At 51.4% G+C, this 21,617-nt stretch overlaps 1 protein-coding gene across 1 annotated transcript in view; it reads left to right on the forward strand.

Annotated features, from left to right (window-relative positions):
• Positions 1–528: 528 nt before the first annotated feature.
• The window catches only part of GRIN2C (glutamate ionotropic receptor NMDA type subunit 2C), a 48,709-nt gene continuing 27,620 nt past the window's right edge, over positions 529–21,617 (forward strand). Inside the window, exons 1-4 of the mRNA XM_090060654.1 lie at positions 529–608; positions 13,473–13,896; positions 18,825–19,417; positions 21,083–21,197. Coding sequence (XP_089916780.1) covers positions 13,489–13,896; positions 18,825–19,417; positions 21,083–21,197 — 1,116 coding nt within the window. The 5' untranslated portion in view covers positions 529–608; positions 13,473–13,488. The remainder of the gene's footprint in view (positions 609–13,472; positions 13,897–18,824; positions 19,418–21,082; positions 21,198–21,617) is intronic.

Genomic DNA, 21,617 nt, shown 5'->3' on the forward strand with positions numbered 1-21,617 from the left:
TGGGCAGTCTTTGGCTGGGACCCGCTTAGCGGCTGGGAGGTCTTTAGGGGCCGGATGGTTCTTTGGGGCAAGGATGTCCTCCGGACTGGCCCCTTTAGGGGTTTATGCATCCTTAGGAGCTGGGAGGTTTTCTGGGGATGGGAGATCTTTTGAGCTGGACGCCTCTGGGGCTGGGAGCTTTTTTGGGTGCTGGGAGGTCTTTTGGGGCTGGATGTCCTTTTGAGACAGGGAAGTCTCCTGGGGCTGGGAGGTCTTTGGGCGGACCCCTCTGGGGTCCAGGAGGTTTCTCTGGGGCTGGACGGCCCTGAGGAGCTGGGAGGTCTTTGGGCCGGCCCCTTCAGGGCCTTACTTGTCCTTAGGAGCTGGGAGGTCCTCTGGGGCTGGCTGGCTTTCTGAGGCAGTGATGTCGCCGGGGGCGGGGGCGCCGGGCCGGGGACACCTGCTGCAGCGGCCGGCGGCAAGGACGCGCCGGGCGGGGCGGGGCGGGGCGCTGGGCGGGGGCGGGGGCGGGTCAGTCCGCGCGCGGAGCTGAGGGAGCGCGTCGCCAGCGCTGCCCGGCCCGAGCCGCCGCCGCGGGGGATGCAGCCGGCGGGAGGAGCCGCCCTCTGGTGAGTCCTGGGGGCGCCGCTCCCCTGCCCCCCGGCCGCCTCCGACAGGCTGGGGTTTGGGACTTTTTTTTTTTTTTCTTTGAATATCTTTTGTCGTTGTTGTCGTTTGTTCTTCGTCTCCCCCCCGTGGCCCCTCGCGCCCCCGCCGGCGCCTTGCGTAACGCGGCATGTGGCAGGCGCTGCTCCTGGTTCCCGTTAATCCGTCGCCGGCCTTTTAAAGCTGCCCTATTGCGGTGCACGGGGCGGGGGGCGCGTCGGAGCCCGGCGAGCGGCGTGGGGCAGGCAGCCGGGGGCCTGGGCGCGCTTCCCCTCCAACTGTTGCTGCGAGAGGAGCGGAGGAGGGGGAAAGGGGAGGGAAGGATCCCGTCAAGGTTGAAAGGAGAAAGCAGCTTGAGTGAAGGGAGCCTGGGCTTTGCAAATTCATTTTCCGTCTGGACTCTCCGGAGGCAGGGGGCCGGGGGGAGCGGATGTGCAAGGAAAGGGGGATAGAGGGAAAAATGGGTTGAGGAAGTAAGGCGAGGGGGAAGCCGTGGGGGTCGGGAGGGAAGCTGGCATATCGTACTTCGGAGGGGGCTTTGCAATCCTGATGCAGCTCCTGTCCCTTCTTGGCTTGGGCTAGATGCCTCCCAGTTGTCCTGCCTCGTTGATCCCTGCCACTCCTCCCCTGCAGCGACAGGCTTAGGGTAACAGCACCCTCTTCCTCCTGCCTTTCCCCTTCTCTTTCCTCCCCCAGTCCTGCTCCTCTGTATTTCTCACATGGGTAGTGTGTTAATTCCCATCCTTTAAATATATCAACAACTCTATTTCCCTCCCTGACACCACACATTTTTCACTCTGATTCGCAGGTTTGGAGGTTCTTCTAGATGATATATATTTCTCTCTCCCTCTCTCTCTATGTATATTTATATGTAGCGGGGTGTTTTTTTTATTCTGTCCGGAAAGTCAAAATGCCTGCAAGATCTTTTCTTCCCCCTCTCCTCCCCCCCACAATGGCAAGCCAAGGTTCAGAGTTCGAGGGAAGCAGCAGGCAGGTTTAAAATTTAAGAGTAAACTTTGCCAATCCCATTGAAAAGAAACCCTTCTCTACCTCTGTGTGGAAGCAAAAGGGAATTTCGGCAGGTTGTTGCTTTGCAGGTGACGTGTTGCAGGTGTTTTGATCTATGCCATGAAACTAAATTGTTGTGGGATGATCCGTTCTGCAACCAACCCCATGGCATTGAAGGTGTTGTTATTTGGGCATCAGCTTTCTTTTTTTAGCAGCAAGTTTCATATCCCCCATCCTATTTGCTCCCCTTCCGCATCCTTCTGCTTCCCTGGGCTTCATTGCAGTGGGTACTGTGCTCTGATGGGATGGTAAATACAGGTTTCGGTGGTAGCCCCAAGGAAATAACCACTGCAGAGTTTCAGCCCAGTAATGCAATCATAAAACATCTCCCCTCTCCCCCCCAAACTGTTTGTATGTGTGGGCTGGAAAAATATTTGGAGCAGAGTCGTTCCTCAAGGCAAAGCTGACAAGGGAGATAATGCGACACCTTTTATTGGACCAGCAAATAATGCAGAATACCCTGTCTGAGCTTCTGGGTTCCCAAAGGTACCATCAACACCCTTAAAGGACCTAGGACTTGCAGATAAATGATCATTCTTAGCGTTTCTATAATGCTTTTCATCTGCCAAGTGCTTCGCAAATGTTCAGCTCAATCCTTCTCCCCTGGAGAACCTCTTGCTGGCTTCCAGGGGGCTGGGATTCAGCGTGGGGTCTAGTTCCTCTTCCCCCCTGGTGAAACAAGGAGGGAAGTAGGTATTTCTGTCTCAGTCTCACATATGAGGACACTTATTTCCTGGCCCTGTCAGTCTCTAGCTTCTCTGTGGCCTGGCCGTATGCTTGGAAAACACTTTGACTGGCCACTCTTTCCCACAGCAGCAGCCAGTGTCCGTCAGGCTGATAATCTGCCTTTCAAATAATTTTCCTAAATAAGCAATTATGAGCTGCTTATTTAGAGGGCTTTGGGGGCGGGGGGGGGAGTGGATTAAAACAACTGTGGGTTTGAGGGTTTTTATGGGTTGTCTTTTTTGTTTTGCTCTTTTTGTTACCAACAAATTCCACCACGCGCTCAAAGCCCAAGAGCCAGCCAACCGAGCAGAGATGGCCCTCTTCCCCACTCCCCCCGAGCCCTGTCTCCAGCCACAAGGATGAGGGAGAAGCTGACTCGAGATGCGAAACTCCATTCTTTATTCACCCTTTTGTACTTGGGGGTGACATCAGATCTCCCTGGGAAGTAAATATCTAGGCATGGGGGCTTGCCAAAGAGCAGAGCCTGAACGTGAGCCTTACATTTCCAGGGCTTTTCTTAGCTTTGCTGCAGCCCTAGAGGTTGCTTGAATGCAGTTTTCTGGTAGTTCAGTTTTGTCTTGTCTGGGTTCCCCGCCCCTTTCATTCCTCTGCTTTGCCACTATTGCTCTTATTATGGTTTTGCTTTTTCTATTTAATTTATTCTCTGCCTCTGACAGCCTTCTCCCATCACATCTTCCCCTTCTGGCGTAAAAATTTGGTTTGATTGTAACAATAAATTGGCTTCTAACTCATTCGGGTTTCAAAAAATACAACTGGCATGTATTTAACTCTTTATATGGCAGGGGGCAACACATTTTATGCTTGGTAGGGCACACCCTGCTCCTGGGAGTTGAATTGAGTACATACATGCTGCATTGATGGGTGAGGCATGGATGGAGATAGCTAGTTTTTCAGAGCAGACTGTGCTGTGTACAGTGCTTGGCACAGTGTAGCTCTGGAAAGGAATTAAGATTAAGGAAATTAGTAGCCTTAGTCCCTGATTGGGATCTCTAGGCAGTGTTTTTAGTACAAATCAAGAATAATGGAGTTAAATAGTATTGAGCCTATTTTACCTGTTGGGGAAACCAGGGGAGACATTAAGGGACTTGGCCAGGGCCATATAGTGAGTCGGTGGCAGGGGTTGGAGTTGAATCGGAGAATCCTGATGCCCTCCTTTACCTGCCACTGCTTTGATCACTGTGATCATGTTTACTCCTTCAATTTTAAAAGCGTCTTGCGATGCACCAAGTCAGAGGAGCTGTTAAACGTATGCAGGGTTTGCTTTGGGGGGAGGGTGGGAGAGGGAGTTATTTAGGTGCCGCACTCAGAAATGGAGCATTTCCCAATCTACAGCCCTGCAAGATCACTGCAGCCCCCTTGTCCCTGGGGAGCTCAGTCCTTGTTCCCATTGCAGGCAGTGCAGCCCTTGAGCAGCGGTGGCCCTTGGGTCACACGAACTGTGTCCCTACCCCCATCTCCTGCACGAAGAGCTGCCAGTCCTGCTCTCCCGCAGAGTGGGGAAGTGCTCTTGGGTTTTTATTTTTTTGTTTTTTAAATGAATCCATTTTCCTGCCAGATCAGAACAAAGTGGGATGGATTGTTGCTGGGAGTATGTGTCGGGTCTGCAAGGAGAGGCTGCCAGACCAAGCAGGCTGAGCTCCTTGGCTCCCACAGGTTTGGCTGCAGGGGAGGCTCCCGGAGATCTGCTGCAGTACTGCACAGGTAGCAGCCCCAGTGAAACCTCTGCATAAGGGGATCTATTCCCTGGGTGAGTCCTGTTCTGCTTTGGCAGGCACCCTCCATGCCTCCTGTTTGCACCTGGCAACCAGACTCTTTTCCAAAGTGTCTGTATTGCTGCTTCCTTTGCTTGGAGAGCACGGATGGGCACCAGGGAACATGAAGAGCCATTGCCCTGAGAAACTGCCCAGGAAGCTAAAGACACTCGCTGCACTGAGGTTGAGGTGTCAGGGTGGTGACCAGGGCCTTCAGTCTCTTTGTACTGTCAGACCTTCCCCAGTGAAATCTTAAGGTGTTCTGGCTTTCTCAGCAGGGTCAGGAGTTGGAAGGGAGCCCTCCCCACAAAACCCAGCTGGTGCTGGCAATGCCCTGGAGGTGTCTCCTCTCCCTGCAGAGGCTGTGCTGGGTGTAGCTGTCACAGGCAGGCTGACTGCTGGGAAATGGCTTTCTCAGTGGCTTGTCCCCCTGATGGGACAACTCCATCCTGGCACATCCTCATGTGGGGCACCTTATAGCCACAGCTGTACCTGTGCATGGTCAGAGCCTCCTGAAGCACCTGCCCCCTACTCCTTAGTTGGGTGGCTGATGAAGAGAGCTTCAGGGTAGCTTCTAAACACAAGGGACTGTGTTTTGGAAGGATTGGCCATACCGTGGCAGCTGCAAAGGCTTGTGGCATGCTGCACCAAGGCCAACAGAAATTGCATTGGTTCAGCTAGATGGAGAGGGTAAGGGGATTACCCTGGGCTTGGAAGACAACTGGTGTAACTAGTTGTTCTAATGCGCTTGGGATGGAATAGAGGCTGATGTGGGGTCCAAGTGTTTCAGCCAAAGGTCAGGGCAGCGTTGGTCTCCCAGCTAGCGAAGGAACATGAAGCTCTCCTGAGTCTGTACCAAACCCTAGTGTGACATCCCATCTGTGTCTCGGTCCTCACTACCAGGTGTCACTGAAGTTTCCATAATGCTTGCTTTATAAGAATAGGGGTCCTGCTTAAGTCATTGCATTGTTTTAATCTAAACTTTCCCTGCAGTTCGCAAAGGAGAGGGCATTGGCTGTTGAGTAGCTGTGAGTTTCTCTAGACACGGAGGCATTTCACTGGCTGGATTATCTCAGTCTTACCAGCTATATAATGCAGGCTTTTTGGACTTGGTGGAGTTGATTCCTGCTTGAGCTGTAGCACTCTTTTTATAAAGAAAATCGTTGGATCTTGATTTAAAATGTTCTAATGATGGACAATTCACCACAGCCCTCATTAAATGGCTCCGTTTGTTAATCTCAACAGTCGCTGAATGAATTTCTTGCTCTCGTATGAATACATTTACCCTTATTATCTCAGTCTTGGTTCTAGCCGTGAAGGGGCAGGGACATCCAGCACCGGGGGCTTGATTCTGCAAGTTGTCCAGGTCTGATCTGATCCTTCACGTGCTTATCACTAAGGACACGGTGAGCTCCTAAGAAGTTAACACTTCATTTAAACATGTGTCTCAGTGTTCTGCTTCCCGGGAATCTGACATCTAGGTACCTAGCTGGGTTGCCAGAGGAGATCTTCACAAGTCACATAAGGATGTTGGTGGAGGGGAAGCTGCTGGTGACAACTGGCTCAGCCAGGGCTTCTGCTGTGGAGACTGAGGGGCTTGTCGTGGCCCAGCCAGTGCACTGCATGGAGAGGACCTCCACCAACTGTGGAGCTGCTAATGGTGGAGCCATGATGAGAAGTTGATTATGTGTTAGTGATATGTCAGGGCTGGTGCAAACAAATCTGATCAGCAGCTGTGAGGACAAAGTGCTGCCTAAAGTATATTTAAATGTCCTTGAGGAGAAATTAAATGGGCAGATCACTGTTTTAAGAGAGGGTTTTTTTCCCCCCCTGCTCTTCTCAGGTAGTTGATGCCATATTCCCTATGAATTATTTATCACAGGACTAAAAATACTTGGAAATTCACAGCAAGAGTGTAAGAGATTCTTCCTCCCTCCAGCCCGGGCGGGCAGATGGGCGGGCAGGGAAGCTGGCGTGTGTGTGTGGTGTGTTAGCCTGGCATCACGTATCTGATGTTTTCCATGGTAACGAGGGTAGCCGTGAACCCCAGAGCTGTAGAAGCCTCCCAGGTTTCCATGCAGTGGTGTGAAAGGGCCATTTCTTCCCCCTTTCCATTCCCGCTGTGATAACAGGTACATTTAACTCTTCAGACTCAGCTGCTTCCTGACTCCAGAGGGGGCTTGGGGCTCCATCTTACCCAGCCTAGGAGGAGGTGCCGGGGTGTTAGGTAGTGGGAAGGAGCTGAGCGGCCAAGTCATTCTGTTCCATTCCTCTGGCAATGGAAAGGGGGTTTGTTGCACTCGCTCTTCTCCTCCTCTGGTCTGGCCTTCTGCTGCTTTGGCTCTCTAGCAAGGAGAGGACCATGGGGGACTGGATGGAAAGGAGGAGTCTGTGATCCCTCAGTATTCGGACACTGCTCCTCGTCACTGCAAAGCAAGAACCTGCGGAGAAGAGAATCGTTGGCCCCTTGCTGTGCTGTCGCTGCTGGCATGTGAGATCAGGCCCTACACGTATTCTGTCTTGAGTGAATAACTTACCTGTCTCAGCAGCAGAGCATAAGACCCCTGTGCTTGAACAGGGACCGGCTGGGCCCCCTTGCTAGGGGGGAGGATGGAGGTACAGCCAGATGCTTCTGAAGGTCAGCTGTGCTTCTCCTTCTGACCAGAGATGCAGGAGTGCCCCATGGGGCAGGAGGCCTTGTGCCTCAAGAAATGAGCATTATTTTGCAGGAGCTCAAGACGAGACCTGTCATAGGTTTGGGAAGAGACAATGAAGACCATCTGCTTTTGATCTACTGCCTGCATTCTGGAGGACATTCCCAAGTGACCCATAAGCCCCCTCTCCAGAGAAGGAGCCTCCCCTGCTGAAAAAAGTCAAGTCAGACTGAATGAAAATAGCTCTTGCAAATATTGAACACTGCTACGAGCCTCCCAGCCAACCTCTGATACTTAACACCAGGCTATCACTACACCCCCTGCACTCCTGCTCTTCCAGCTACCTTGGCTAAAGGGAAGAAGGAGACTTCAGTGTACTTGTCTCCAGTGTAGAGATGAGGGGAATGAGGAGCTGAGGTTTAAGTAACTTGGCCACGGCTGCAGATGGAGTCCATGTCAGAGGTAGGGAGAAACCTCAGAAGCTCTCTGCTTCTAGTGCTGTGCTCGCACCCCTGGCCTTCACCTTCCTCAGCAGGGAAAGAGTGTGCAAGGAGAGCAGTAAAAGCTTGAGGAGATGAAGGGCCTGGGACTTGGACTAGCCTGTTTCCCGGTGCTTCGTAAGCTAACTTCTCTACATCTGGCTGGCCTTAGCCCAGCAGGCGGTGGGTCTCCCTGGAGGAAGGTGCTCCTGCTGCAAAGAAGGCTTTGGAAATCCAGCCTTTAATTACAACTGGCATTTCTGAGCCTCCTGCTGGCAGTCAGCATCTTGTTGCAGAAGTGACACCAGTGATTGTGACAGTGGCAGTGTGGGAGGCCACCGACACCATGTAAATCAGCCGCCCTCCTGTTCTGTCACAGCTTTCAACATCAGAGGACAAACTTGGTGGCATGAACATCAAACCTTTCCTTTCATTGCTGAATGCGAATGTCATGCTTTGGGTGCTTAGAAGCACTGTGTTTGGGAGGGAAACCACTGCACCCAAGTGGCCTTGCACTGTAAGACCAATTCACTGTATGAGCTGATAAAGACCAATCCACTGCTCTGTGCCTCAGTTTCCCCCACCTGCACAATGTGAATGGTACTTGGCCGTGGGGCTCGTGGGCCAAGGCTAACGTTTGCAAAGCACTTGGAAACCTTGGAAGTGGAAAGGTGTGGTAGGAGGGCACCATGGGCAGACTCCTAAGTGTTTTGGGCAGGCACTGCCATTTTGTCCTGTGCTTGTGCGATGCTGAGTGCCGGGGGACCCTGTCCCATTGCTGGAACTCCTAGGTCAGTGACTCTCAACAGGGGGATGGGGTGCTGCCAGATCCTTTGAAGGGTGCTGCAAGGTGTGTGGAGATAGCCAAGGTGTGAGGAGATGAGCAGATAAGCCAGGCTTTGGTTCAGCCCTGCCTGGATGATCCCTCATCCCAGTTGCCCAACCCCTGTGTAAGGATTTAAGCATTGTAATTTGTACATTAGTCTTTGAAACTGGATGCCACTCCATTCACAAAATTGGGGAGGGGGAGCTTCAAGTCCCATGAGGTTAAGAACCAGGGTCCTAGGTGCTACTTCAGTGCAACTAATAGAATGAGACAATTAGGTCCCAGTGTCCCCAGATGGCAGGCATGAGTGTGCACATAAGGACTCAGAATCTGGATCCAAATACAAATCAAAACCATGCATATGGGCCTCCCTAGGGCTCCCGATCCCCAACACCTTGGGGGTAGGAGTGGGGGCAGGGGCAGGGTTTGAGGCATCTGATCTGAATGCAAATCTTGTAGTTCCTTGGCCCCGTGGCTCTTTCACTGCCCACTGTTTCTTTCTCGTACGGTGGTGCTTGGAGCTCCCAGCCAGGATCAAGGCCCTGTTGGAACAGACTCAATTTGCCTGCGTGAGGAACAGATGGTTTGTACGCAAGCCACTCAGGGTCATGCGCATGGTGCCGCGGTTCAGCCAGCTGTGTCCGGAAGTGCCACAGTGACCTGGGAAGCAGGAAGCCAGTGCTGAACTCTGTGGCTCAAGACTGGATGCTCTGATGTGCTTTCCAAAATCTCAGCCAGGAGGGTAGAGATGTAGCTTGGGCCCATGGTTTAAAGCAAGCTGTTGGTCCAGTCTCTAATCTTAGGGCTTCTCTGAGCTCTACAAGGAGATGGTGGAGCTTGGCAGCGGATCAGTGGGAGGCTGGCTCTTCTGTGACACCTAACAGGTGTCCTCTTGTTGCTACAGTTCTGCAGCCCGCAACCATCTCTGGTACCCACTTTAAGGGGTTATGCTCTATAATAGAGGGGCTGTCCTTGGAGCTGGGTCATTTTCACTGTGACCCCTATGGGGACTGGTGTATCTCAGCTCCTCTGCCAGCTTTCTCTTTCCTTCTGTGATTTCTGGACCTCTGAGCACCTTCTTCAGGAGGAGAAATTGGGATGGGGGATGAAGCTCCATCAGCAACTCCTTTCTAGGCAGGAGAAAGAGACCTAGGCTTGGATCCCAGGGCCCTAATTGGGGCCTTAGTGATTTGGAGCTCAACCCTGTTCTTTTTGCAAACAGAAAGACTTTTCCCATTGACTCTGGGAACAGGATGAGGCCCAGAGGAGGGAAGCAGCAGGGTAAAACAAGAACAGATTCTTTTGTGCAGTTTAAGATGGAACTGAGAGCAGCTCTGCCTGGGAAGCACCTGGCAGCAGGAGCAGTGTTTGACAAAGGTCTGCCTTGGAAATGAGTCACCCAGCGGTAAAGATCTGCTGGTTTATCCATGGGCTTCCCATGGGGGAACAAGCTAGGGATACATCTCAGAACAGTGCACCAGGGTTGTGAAGTCAATAGTGGGTCAGAATTGGGGCCTGGGATAAACATCAGAATGGGAGATGAGCTGGCACAATCCATGCCTCACCGGACCACCTTCACGATGGCGACTTCAGATGTTGGTCTTGCAGGCTCAGTAGCTGACTGGATGAGCCACTAGCTTTCAAATCAGGGATCAAGCCTTGGGATGGGTGAAAGGTCGTGTACAGCTCAGGTCACCCAGATTAAAAAAAAGAAAGAAGATGAATTCAAATTGGAGCAGGTGCGGAGAAGGGCTACCAGCATGATCAAAGGAATGGAGGGTCTGTCTGATGAGAGGAGACTAAAAAAAGCGTGGCTTGTTCAGCTTAGCAAGAGGAAGGCTGTGAGTAGATATGATTGCTCTCTATAAATACACGAGGGTAAATGCTAGGGAGGGAGAAGAGCTATTTCAGCTGAAGACAATGTTGGCGCAAAGACAAATGGGCATAAACTGGCCAGAATTGATTTAGGAATTAGTATCTAACTGGGGGCGGGGCAAACCCCCCCCCCCAAACTTCTCTTAAAGATGGAGCTTGATCAGTTTTTGAAGAGGATTAGTTGATGTGGTTGCTTGGGATTGGACTCCATGACCCAGCAGGTCCCTTCCACCTCATACTTGTAAGCTGCACTGAACCAGGAGGGTTTAGAAACATAAATCAACTTCTGACAGGGGTGAGTAGAAAGTACCCCTCTGCTGAGGTTGTTTTATAATTACCTGCTCTGGGGTTCCTTGTCCTCTGAAGCATCTAATGCTGCCTGATGTCAGACACAGGAGGCCGAAGTAGGTTAACCATTGACCTCATCCGGTGGTAATCAAGACGCAACGAAACCTTCAGAGAGACCCTCGGTGCAGGGAGGGGAAATGCATACCTCGTAGATGCTCACAGCTAGGGATGGCCATCGTCACAGGAGGGCTCCTCGGCTCCCTAGACCCGCAGGTAAAATAACCAGGAGTCTCTCGGGTTTAAAGAGCCTTTCTAGCTTCCAGTGGAGCTGAAGTTGATAGGAACTAGAACTTTCTGTAACTTCTCAGGGCTTTGTCACATGTGGTGGCTTTCCAGGATTAGCTGCCTAAAACCTCTGCTTTTCCTGGAGTAGTTGGAGCTAATTTTTTTCCCCTCAAATGTTTAAATATTTTATTATTACCCTTGGTGCTTAATCTCTGAGCGGCTGGAACTGAAGGTGCCTATCAGCCTGTGAAATACATATTTTTATTTGAAACGGAAGGCGAGCAGCTCTCTGGTAGCTGACAGCGTGGGGACGGCAGGAGCTTTGGGGGAAGGGCTGAGGGGAGCAGACAGTATTGCTGCCGAAGATCATTTAAAATAAATATAAAAATGTTCAAGGGCGCCCAGAGACCGACGGAGCTGCTTAGGAACAAAGGGTATGGGGAGAGGGGAAGGACGGCGGCAAGAAAAACCGTGTTTTTAGTTGACCCCTTTGCCTCTGACAGCTCCCACGTGCCCATTGATGCCCCTTGTAAGCGAGTGACACAGGAGTTTGTGGTTTCTGTTCGGCAGAAACATGGAAAGCGCAACTGGCTTTGCACATTAGTGTAAGTGACTGGGGGATCTGGAGTGGACAGATGACCTTTGGGGTAGCTGCCTTCATAGGCTTCAGGTTGGTGGTGGGCATGCATGTAATGGCTTGCTTGCATTGAACGGACAGCTAAAGCCAGGTTAACTGCGGACACACGACCATTGCAAGAATAGATTTTTCCTGCTCTTTTTCCTGCGGTAACACTGGATTCCGGTAAATTTGCCTGGTGTACAAGTTTATGCTATGTCTGTGCCTTGTTCCCACCAGTGTGAAAGCATCTTATGTCTCTGGTGTATCTTATGCACCGGCGTGAGCTTCCAGCATCTGTGTTCCAGGGAACAGGGCCTGGGGGTTTGGAGTGGCATTATGATCATCAGTCTCACCACACGTGTGTGCCCTCGGGATTAGAAACGGGGATCTTAAACTCCCAATTCTCTGTCCCATCAACTAAAGTGGGTCCTCGTCAGCTCTGAGTAGGCTTTTATCCTCATTGTGGGCTTCTGGCCACTAGAGGGGGAGAGAGCTAGCACTGATCTTCCACTCTGTCCCATCGGAGGAGGAGGAAGAAGCCCAAGCATTACTTACAAGGCTAAGGGCAATGTCCTCTTGCCGGCAGTGGCACTGAGTGCACAATATGCAATAGAGATCTGCAGTGCAGATGAAAGAGCTAAGGGATGGATTGGATGGGAGAATTGTGCTTTTAAATATTTTAGTGATTGTCAGCTGTACAAGGAGCCAGGCAGCGGCACCTCCAACTCTCTGTGTCTTCTGCCTCTTTCTACCCCCTCCCTCACATGTGATAAAACACAGCTATTTAAAACAGAAGGGAAAAAGGAAATAAAAGGGATTTTCACAACAATGACAGCTTAGGAAGCAGCAAGGGAACCTGTGTGTGGAGTAAAAGGAGCCAACAGACATTGGAGATGGGGAGAGCAAGGGGAATATGGCACTCGGGTGGGCGGGTGAAGTCCCGAGGAGGAGTAGTTGTTGGATGGGCAGATGGGTGAGCACTGGGAGAAGAGGGTAGACTGAGCAAGCAGTGAGAACAGGGCACGGGGGTGGGCGAGTGAGTGGACTGTTGTCAGTGATGACTAGGTACTGGATGTTGCAGTCCTGATCTGTGTTAATTCTGTGTGCACAGTTCCCACTGGCTTCACACAGGAAGGGGCTCTGACTCGGGGTGTGATGGAAAGGTAGATCCCACTAGCCTCAGTGACGCCTCTGATTGCTCCCTAGAGGCCACCGCATGGGCTTCAGCTCCTTCGACCTGTCCAGGGCCAGGAGGGTGGGTCAGCCTGGAGAAGGATCTTGTGACTGTTCCTCAGTCTATGCTCCACTTTGGCACACGCTGTGTGCAGAGTACTGGGAGCACAGAAGGCCTCACCTAGAAAAAAACTGCTGCTGAGGGGAGGAATCACTTCATCCTGATGTGTGGGGCTTCAACGTTTCATCTCCTATGAGTGCTCATCAGCACCCATTGTCTGAAGCCCTGCGTCTCACTCTGACAATTTTCCCCAGGGCTGGGGTCACTTCATACATTTCAAAGCCAAAGCCCAGGAATTGTTTTGAACAAGAAGACCTAACTAAGCCTTTCCAGGATTTTGCTCTGTGGAGGGGTTGTCCCTCTAAGGCTGGGGCTCATGGCTATCAGCCAGCTAACTGGAAAGCAGTGTGGTAGAGAAATGAGGGACTAAGCATCCAAAGGGGGAAAAGTGCGAGATCAGCAGCCTGTGAAACAGAGGTGGGAGGTGGGAAGCCAAGGGTGGTCTTGCTATAGAGGCAGAAAGGCCTAGAGACCTGGATATCTGTATCCAGCATGTCATCCCCATGGAGCAGCTGCTGATAAAATGGAGTGGGGTTGCACCACTGTTGTGTGGAGGCAGATCTGTGACTTCATGGAGGAGAAGTGGCCTGTGGGAGATGGCAGTACCTGTGGGGGGGTCAGCTTGCTGCCCATCCTGATGAAGGCTCTGGTTTAGACGGGTAATTTCTCCACCAAGGTGGCAAGATGCTGCTGAGGAAGAAGGTCCACCCACTGGCTCCTCCTGCTCCACACACGTCAACTGCAGTAAAGAGGAAATGAGGGACACCTGTTGGGTGCTTCAAGCCACCACTCTTGAGCACAAGAAAGCTAGGTCTTGAGAGCTGTGCCAGGGCTCCCCTCAGGGCATCCTCAGCAGCCTTTCCCGGGTTGAGTTATGCGGGGTAGGCATGCTCTGCGGCTTTCTCTGTCGCCCATGCTTTCTGTTGGCTTTGGGTTTGCAGATACTCGGCAGTGGACATGGGCAGAGTTTTGACGCACACTCTGGTGCTGTCCATGGTGCTGGGCTGTTCCGCGGTCATAATGGACATCCTGCTGCCGGGCCCTGAGGAGCCAGTGGTCAACATTGCGGTGGTGTTCGGGGGCTCTTCGTACCCTCTTCACGTCCGCAGCCGCCTGACTCCCCAGAGCTTCCTGGACATGCCTCTGGAGATCCACCCCATCACGGTGATCGTGAACAACACCAACCCCAGCACCCTTCTGACCCAGATCTGCGACATTCTCTCCAGCCACAAGATCCATGGCATTGTCTTTGAGGACAACATTGGCACAGAAGCCGTGGCACAGATCCTGGACTTCATATCCTCCCAGACCCACGTCCCCATCATCAGCATCAGCGGAGGCTCGGCTGTAGTCCTGACCCCAAAGGTGACATCTTTTCCTTGTCGGGTCTATCTGGTGACAGGGAGGAGGAGGGGAAATTAGTGAGTTTGTTTTATTTGCTTAAAGCAATGGGACCCCATCCTCAATGAGTGTAAATCAGATTGGCTCCAGAGAAGTCAAGCTGACATCAGTGAAAGGTCTGGCTCCTAATTTGTGTGTATGTTCTGATTGCTATTTGCAGGGAAGAGCAAATTGCTCCCATATTGCCCACAGTGCCTGTGATACACAGCAGCCTGGCAGGAAGTTGTGCTAGCAATCCAGTGATATATGTTTAAGAGCTAGGCAATGCAGACCTGCATTTGAATTTATAGGAAAGCTGGAGGGCATCAAAGTGACTCTAACAGAAGATCTATGACTGTTATGACCTATTTCAGGTAGTGCCCACTATGTGCCAGGCACTTTTCAAGCATTCAAGGATGCTCTGATTAGCTTAACTGAAGAAAATAAGCAGTTAGTTTATGTGCCGGGTGGTAGATAGCTCTTGCTGCTTTCCCTCCCAAGCCTCTGAAAGTAACGCTTGTCCCCTGACTCCACTGAAAGTCCCTCTCTTTCTCATGCATTTACATGGACGCTGCATTTCCTGAGTCCTGATCTATGTCTGCACACTGGCACTCCTGCTGGGAAGTGACAGCAGAGTGACAGCTGCCACTAAGACCCTGGCATCACTCACCACTGCAGAGACTGAGGCAGTAACAGGGTTTGTTAAGCACCTCTGAGAGCTCATTTTTGAAAATATATGCCTCTTCAGTGGCTGTGTATGCGGCTGTCACCAGTAATAGCATGGGCAAGACAGAGACGTGAAGGCAAATTCAGGGAGCTGTTATGGTCCTGGATCAAACTCTTCTGACTCAAAAGAGGGAAGGTGACACCAGCTCTATCATTGCTGAGGGGGCTTCAGGGAACTAGCATGCCTTTCGTCTAACAGGCTGCAGGTCTGGGCCCACTTGGTGCTGTGAAACAGGGTCATGTGCACAATGCCATGTTTCAGCCACCTGTGTCCAGAAGTGTTAGGTCTAGGGGAGTGCTTGGTGCTTACCATCTCTTAGGATTAGACCTTAGATTCCTTTCAGTTTAGCAGTGAACCCTCTGATTTAATCCCTGTTTGCCCTGTTGTTGGGTTTAAGTTGGTGCGGGGGGGGAACCTTTAGGGACTTCAGCTTGAACCAAAGAAATCACTCCATCCACTGGCAGCAGTTGCTGTTATCTGTTGGGAGAAGGTCTGAGACTGAGATACCTGGCATGTGTGTGTGTGACGTGACTGGGGTGAGCACTGGAAGGAAATAGGAATTGGATGGGGTGGGGGTGCAAGGGCCAGCAGTTTGGAGCAGTGCTGAAGCTGACTAAATGAAGCTGAAAGGAGATACTAAAAGGAAGGGACAGGGCAGAGCTGCGTGAAAACAAGGCCAATCCCTTTCCTCTGCTGGTATATCTTCCCCCGCCCCAACTTGCCAGAACCAGATAACCCCAACTGTTGGCTCCTGGAGCTTTCCTGCCTGGGGCCTTATTCAGTAAGGCCCTAAGCACCCTCCTCTGACTGAATTTAGCAGGAGTTAAAGGCATCCAGAGTCACAGCAGACCATTCAGAGCTCCCAGGACTGCCTCTGCCTCAATAAGACCCACTGAAATTCAGCTCAGGCGAGCAAGGTAGCATCCAAGCCCAGCCCAGCGGAGGTGAGCCCAGTGCCCAGGCTGCTGCAGGGTGCTTTGGGCCACACACTTGGCGATTATTTGTTTGCCCATCACTGGGTGTCATCCACTGTTACCATCATGTGCTTGTAGGGGGATGTATAAAGATCTCCCTGAGCCTTATTTGTGGCAGGCATTCGTGGTGGTTCAGTACCAGGTTCTCATGGGCAGTTGGTGTATTCAGCTGGCCTGGAAAACTCAGCAGAAAAAAACAGGCCAGTCTACCTCTTTGCACTGGTGAGGGTCTGGGATGAGACCTTGTCCAAGTGCTCCATTGCAGGCAGTGTCGGCTCTTACAGAGGGATTTGTGGGGAGGTGGCCTGGGCTGCCCAGTGCTGTGACCCAAAGTGGGGCCTGGAGCCCTTTCCCCAGCCAGAAGCAGCTTGAATCTTGGCATTAACCGGCCCAGCTCGATCTGGGAAAGACCCAGTCTAAAAGGGGCAGCTTGTGAGTTGGGCTTAGGACCCTGAGCTGAGGAAGAGGCCCAGGTTGTGGCACTAGCAGTGATTTTAGGACAAGGAGGAAGGACCTTCCTTATATTTGATGGCACATTTCAGTGATGTAGCTAGGTTGTTTTTCTTCAGCACAAGGAACATCCAGGTCTGGTTCCAGACCTAGCTCTGATCATCCTGCAGCTGGGGGACAGGGCTCTACAGCACTAGGATAACTCGGTTTCTTTGTGACAGGGGATTTGGGGCTCCTCTCCTCTTCCTGCTGGCACTTGAGTTTAAGGAGTAGCATTGACAGTGTATAAAGGAGCTGGCTCGCATGTCTGCCATGGCCAGCTCCAAACCTCCTGTACCTTATCTGTCTCTATTGCCTTCTCTCTGCCCTTCCTACTACTGGCCCTTCTGCCCCTTACATTAGCATCTGGGCACTTGTGTTGCAAAAATATTGTCCTTCATGGATCCTTCCGTATCAAACAGCTTTTTTGCATTTTATCTATCATCTGGTTTTCAAAGCTCTGCAGTGACAGTCTCTCCTCTCTCTGTAGGATGCACCTCTTAACTTCTCTTTCCTCTCTGCTAACCTTATTGTGTGCCTCTTAACTATAAAACCTCTTGGGATGCTGCTTGTACCAATGCCCCTATACAGAGTCTGGGCCTGACCCTGCCATTGTTATGTATGCAGACTTCTTGATTTCAGCAAGAGTTCTCTGCACAGACTTTGCAGGATTTGTCCCTAGAATTTCACTGCATTAAACAGAGAAGAGATGCCTGGAACCCAGTCTCCTGTGTATTTAAAGCCTTCGTGTGTGTTTTGGTCGGCAGCTTGGAGTCTCCAAGAGCTTTTAAGCCTAATGTTTAGAAAGGTCCCTATCTGAGCTTCCAGTTCTTTAGGTCCAGATTCACACCTGCAAACAATTATGCCTGAAATGTTGCACCTAGGCACAATAGATGCTAATGACATGTCTGCTTTCCTGCTTTGCTGATCCCACAAAGCAGCTACATGTGCATGAGTTGAACTTGCAGTTCAATTGTGGCCACAAACTTTTTGCTAAAAAATTGACTAATGTTAAGGCCAGTGGGACTCCTGGAGAGAATCTGATGCCCTTAATCTTGCGAAGTACCTTGAGCTAGACCCAGTTGATTACAAATAATCCCTGAATTTGCTGTGCTCTGGACCAGGCAGCTGCAGCTTTCTCTGCTCCTTCTCATTCTCTCCCAGTAGACTCGACTGATATTTTTTAGAGGGTTTATTTCTGGGGAGTGCAATGTTTTTGGTTGCTTGCAGGCATGCCCTGCTTCTCCTTCTTTGGAGCTGTTTCTTATTTGTTTGTAAACTCCTATACAATAGACTTCTCAAACCCAGGGGAATCTCCTCTTCCCCACCGATTTATCCACCCACTAATGATGAATTATCTGGGAATTCACCTTCTGTGCAGCCATGTCTCATTGGCAAAAATAATTTAAAGAAGCAGCTTCTTTGCACCAAAAAAATCCTACTGCCTCCTCCATGACCTTTTGCAAATTCTATTTTGTAACTCGTTTAGCATGGAATCAGATCAATTAAAATTTGCTAACAAGAGTGACAGATGGCTTGGAGGGTAGGGGGGAAGGAGATGGCCAGTGGGACCTTTGGAAAGGAAAGGTGGGTGTGGGGCAGGTATAGATTTGTAAAATGAGCTGAACAGAATGTAACTCATCAGGAAGGTTTATTCTTTTCACACAAATGTTTAATTTTTTTTAATGATTTGAATGAAAAAATATTGGGCACCTTTTGAAGTTGCAGAAACATTAAATTAAGGATAAATTATGTCAAAGGAAATGTTAATCCTAGAAATAATCCTTTCGCTCACTCGCCCATTTCTGATGGAACAAGTGTCCTAAAGTGCTAGGGCTTTCTCCATTTCCTAGCTCCTTGCAGGTGATTTGCTTTGATTGGCAAAATCCAGCTTATGTAGGATCAAAAGTGAAATGTGGGTCTTGGAGCGGGTATCACAGGAGACGTAGGGTAGGAAAGGGAAGGTCCTGAATATACAACATGGGAAATGGAAGAGATTTGGGACCTGGTGATTGTGAGAATCTGGGCAGAAGGTACAGGATTAGGGATGGGAAGTGTTGGATTAGGAAGAAGAAGGGGGCACAGTCAGAGGGGAGGGATAAATGATAAGGTATGGGAAAATTGGATAGCAGGAAAATCCATATCAAGACAGAGCAGCAGAGCAAGAATGAGGCTGAAGGAGCAGTTCACATCCCATCACTTTGTGGACTTGTCCTTTGCTCTGAAGAATGAAGTACATTGGAGGGATGGGCTAAGAAATTAAGGGAGGACAGTGGGACTGGGAGTGGACAATACCTGACGGCAGATAAAGGAAAGGGGTGGGGGCTGCAGGATTAGAGTAGCAGCTATAGTAAAAATCCTCTGCCGTTAAGCTTCCCTGCTCTCTGGAGCCCAGGAAGTTATGCTGCTGGCTGTGACCTGTGTTTTTGTGGTTGTACGTGAGACTGAAACGCAGGAAAGTGAGTGACATGCCTAGGGTCAGTCATGGGTCTGGTGACTGAGTTGGCGACAGAGTCCCTTTCCCTTAGCCCAAGCTGCATCTGCTGGCCTGGGCTGTCTGTCAGGGCCCGAGTTAGGGTTGGGGATGGGGGTGGTGTCTCCCTAGTGATGTCTGGAGCATGTGAAGGTTTGCAGAGCAATGAGACTGACACCTGGGGGGCTATTTGTGCTGCACTGCCTGCTAACCCATTGTCCTGCCTCTGAGGCATGGTTCTCCCCTCCAGGAACCTGGCTCTGCTTTTCTTCAACTGGGGGTCTCCATCGAGCAGCAGATCCAGGTCATCTTCAAGGTTTTGGAGGAATATGACTGGGGCTCCTTTGCGGTCATCACCAGTCTGTACCCTGGGTACAACATCTTCCTGGATGTGATCCGTTCCTTCACAGATGCCAGCTACTTTGGCTGGGAACTCCAGGATGTCTTGACCTTTGAGATGACCCAGGATGGGAGTAACTCCAAAACCCAGCGCCTGCTGCGGCAGATTGATGCTCAGGTGATGATTGTGTACTGCTCACGGGAGGAGGCTGAGTACCTTTTCCAGGTGGCAGAGGAGGCCGGCTTGATTGGTCCTGGCTATGTCTGGATTGTGCCCAGCCTGACGGTGGGGAACATGGAGGTCCCGCCGGTCTCTTTCCCCATCGGTCTCATCAGCGTGGTGACCGAGAGCTGGAAGATGAGCCTGCGGCAGAAGGTCCGGGATGGCGTGGCCATCATTGCCATGGGGGCGCTGAGCTACTACAGGACCCGCGGGCACCTCCCAGATGTGGGCAAGGACTGTAAGACACCTCCCAGCACTGTCACAAACAGCACCTTCTACAGGTCAGCACAGGAGAGCTACTTCCAGGTGGCCTCCATCCGTGTCTGGCATTGGCAGCTTGCGTGGTGGGGGTCAGGGAAACCCCTTTTGGGTGTGGGTCATGGTATCTATTGCATGAGGGTGGACTCCACCAGATGCAAGGGAGGCCTCAGGAAGGTAGAGGGCCTGGGGCCTGAGAGAGAGAGAATAAATAAGTCCTGGGCTCCACATCTTGGGGAGCAAGGATGCTTTGTAGTTAGCTTTGAGCTGGAGAGACCACTTCAGTCCCCATACCCCAAGCCTGGGGGCTTGTGCATGGGTCTGCACTGCCAGCTGGCTGCCAGAGATTAAAACCTGCTCTCCTCTTCCCACCGTGTTCTCAGTGCAAAAGCATCAAGTGGGACTGGGTGGTCACCACAGACCTGGAGCGAGGAGAAAAGGAGCCGAGGGAGGGGAAAGAACGGGAGGGAGCAGGTGAGCGGGGTGAGGTAGGGAGAGGATGGGACCAGACTAAGAAGCAGGAAGGAGCTCACTGAGCACGGCGGTTTTAATTTCCAGTTTCTAACGAGCATACCTGGGTCGTGACCCTCAGTAATTAAACACGGGCTTTGGGTTAGGTTGATCTGGGCTGTGGGGATGTCTCAGCCCCTGGGAGTCTCCAGCTTATCGTTAAGTGGGGGTGGGTGCGGGGGGCTGGATAAAGGAGGGAAGGAGCTGGAGGGAGAAGGAGAGAGGCAGCTGGGGTGGGAGCCTGCCTGAAGGAGTGATGCTGATTGGGAGCGATTCCAGTCACCAGGCTGGTCTCGTGCGCTGCAGCTGTGCATGCTGGCACTCGGCTCTCATCCACAGGCACTGTGCCAATCCAGTGACCTTGCTGCCGCTCCCTGTCCCACCCTGCCCCCACCGCGCACCCCCGATTTGCTGGTTTGGAGTCTTCTGTCCTTTCTCCCACTTGCCTCTGAGTGGTTTGTGGTTCACACCATTGGGGGAAAGGACAGGGGTGAGGTTTAAGGTCCTTGGGTCTCAGATTTCCTCTTGTGCATCTACGTTTGCCTGAGGGGATGCCTGTGCCTCTCTGCCTCCCTCTGTAACTCATGGACTGTAAGGAAACCAGAGAGGAGGGCAAAAGCCTGGCAAGGCTGATTAGTGGATTGATGACTTAACATCCAGCCTCTTGATGCTACGATGACAGCTGAAGTTAGACGCGTCTCCTCATCTTCCCCCCACACCAGTCTCTTTTCACTTTACATTTGCTATCAGGATGTGCTTGTCTGCAGGTCCTTGCTGTACCCCAGATGAGTTACCCCATCCTGAGTATATATACATACACATACATACCATTGTATAGCACTGCCCACCCTAGCTCTTAAAGTGCTGGCTGGAGACAGGGCAGCCTTGTCCCTGTTTGACAGCTGGGGAAACTGAGGCACACGGCAGGGAGGTAACTATACCAAGATTTTACACCCAGTCTGTGGCAGAGCCCAGCCCTCACTCTTCAGCATAGCGCTTCCTGCGCTAGGTGAACCTGTCCAATAGACTGCGGAGATGTGATGGGGAGAGGCCTGTTTGAAGTCTGGATGAGCCAGATGTGCCGTTTGTGGGCTGGAGAGAGGATGGGAGATCTCTAGCCAGGTCTGGGAAGCTCCTCCCTGTCCTGACCATGGTCTCTTTCATTCAATCCCAACCAGCCACATGCTGAATGTGACGTGGGAGCACCGGGACTTCTCCTTCAACGAAGGTGGCTATTTGGTGAGGCCCACCATGGTGGTGATCTCGCTGAACCGGCACCGGCTCTGGGAGATGGTAAGGGCTCCTTTCCACCTGCTCTCACCCAAGCGTTACCACTTAGGGAAACCTTTGCCTTCTAAACGCAGTCTGCTATGGTAGCCCTCAGATGGGCATTAGGGCTGGAGGGAGAGGTTATTCCCAAAAGGTTCTCTGGGCTCTAAGATTGGTAGAGAGGAGAAGAGGTTGCTGTACTTGGCTAACAGGATACCAGGATAAATATACTAAAATAGCATTGTATGAAGTAGGTTGTCATCTACAAAAGCACCTGTCTCTGAACAAGAGTCTACATGGTGACTACTTTCTGACTAACCGCCTAAGCATCCTAAATGTGATGTAGCAGCTATGTGCTCTGTTTCTCCTTCCTCTCCAAACTTGCTCTTCAAGCATAGGTTTCCCTATGTTTTCACTTCTCCCAGCAGCTCTTAACAGGCTTCC

Source organism: Crocodylus siamensis, chromosome 8, assembly GCF_052110815.1.
Source record: "Crocodylus siamensis isolate JL-2025a chromosome 8, ASM5211081v1, whole genome shotgun sequence".
In the NCBI taxonomy this organism is placed as follows: domain Eukaryota; kingdom Metazoa; phylum Chordata; order Crocodylia; family Crocodylidae; genus Crocodylus; species Crocodylus siamensis.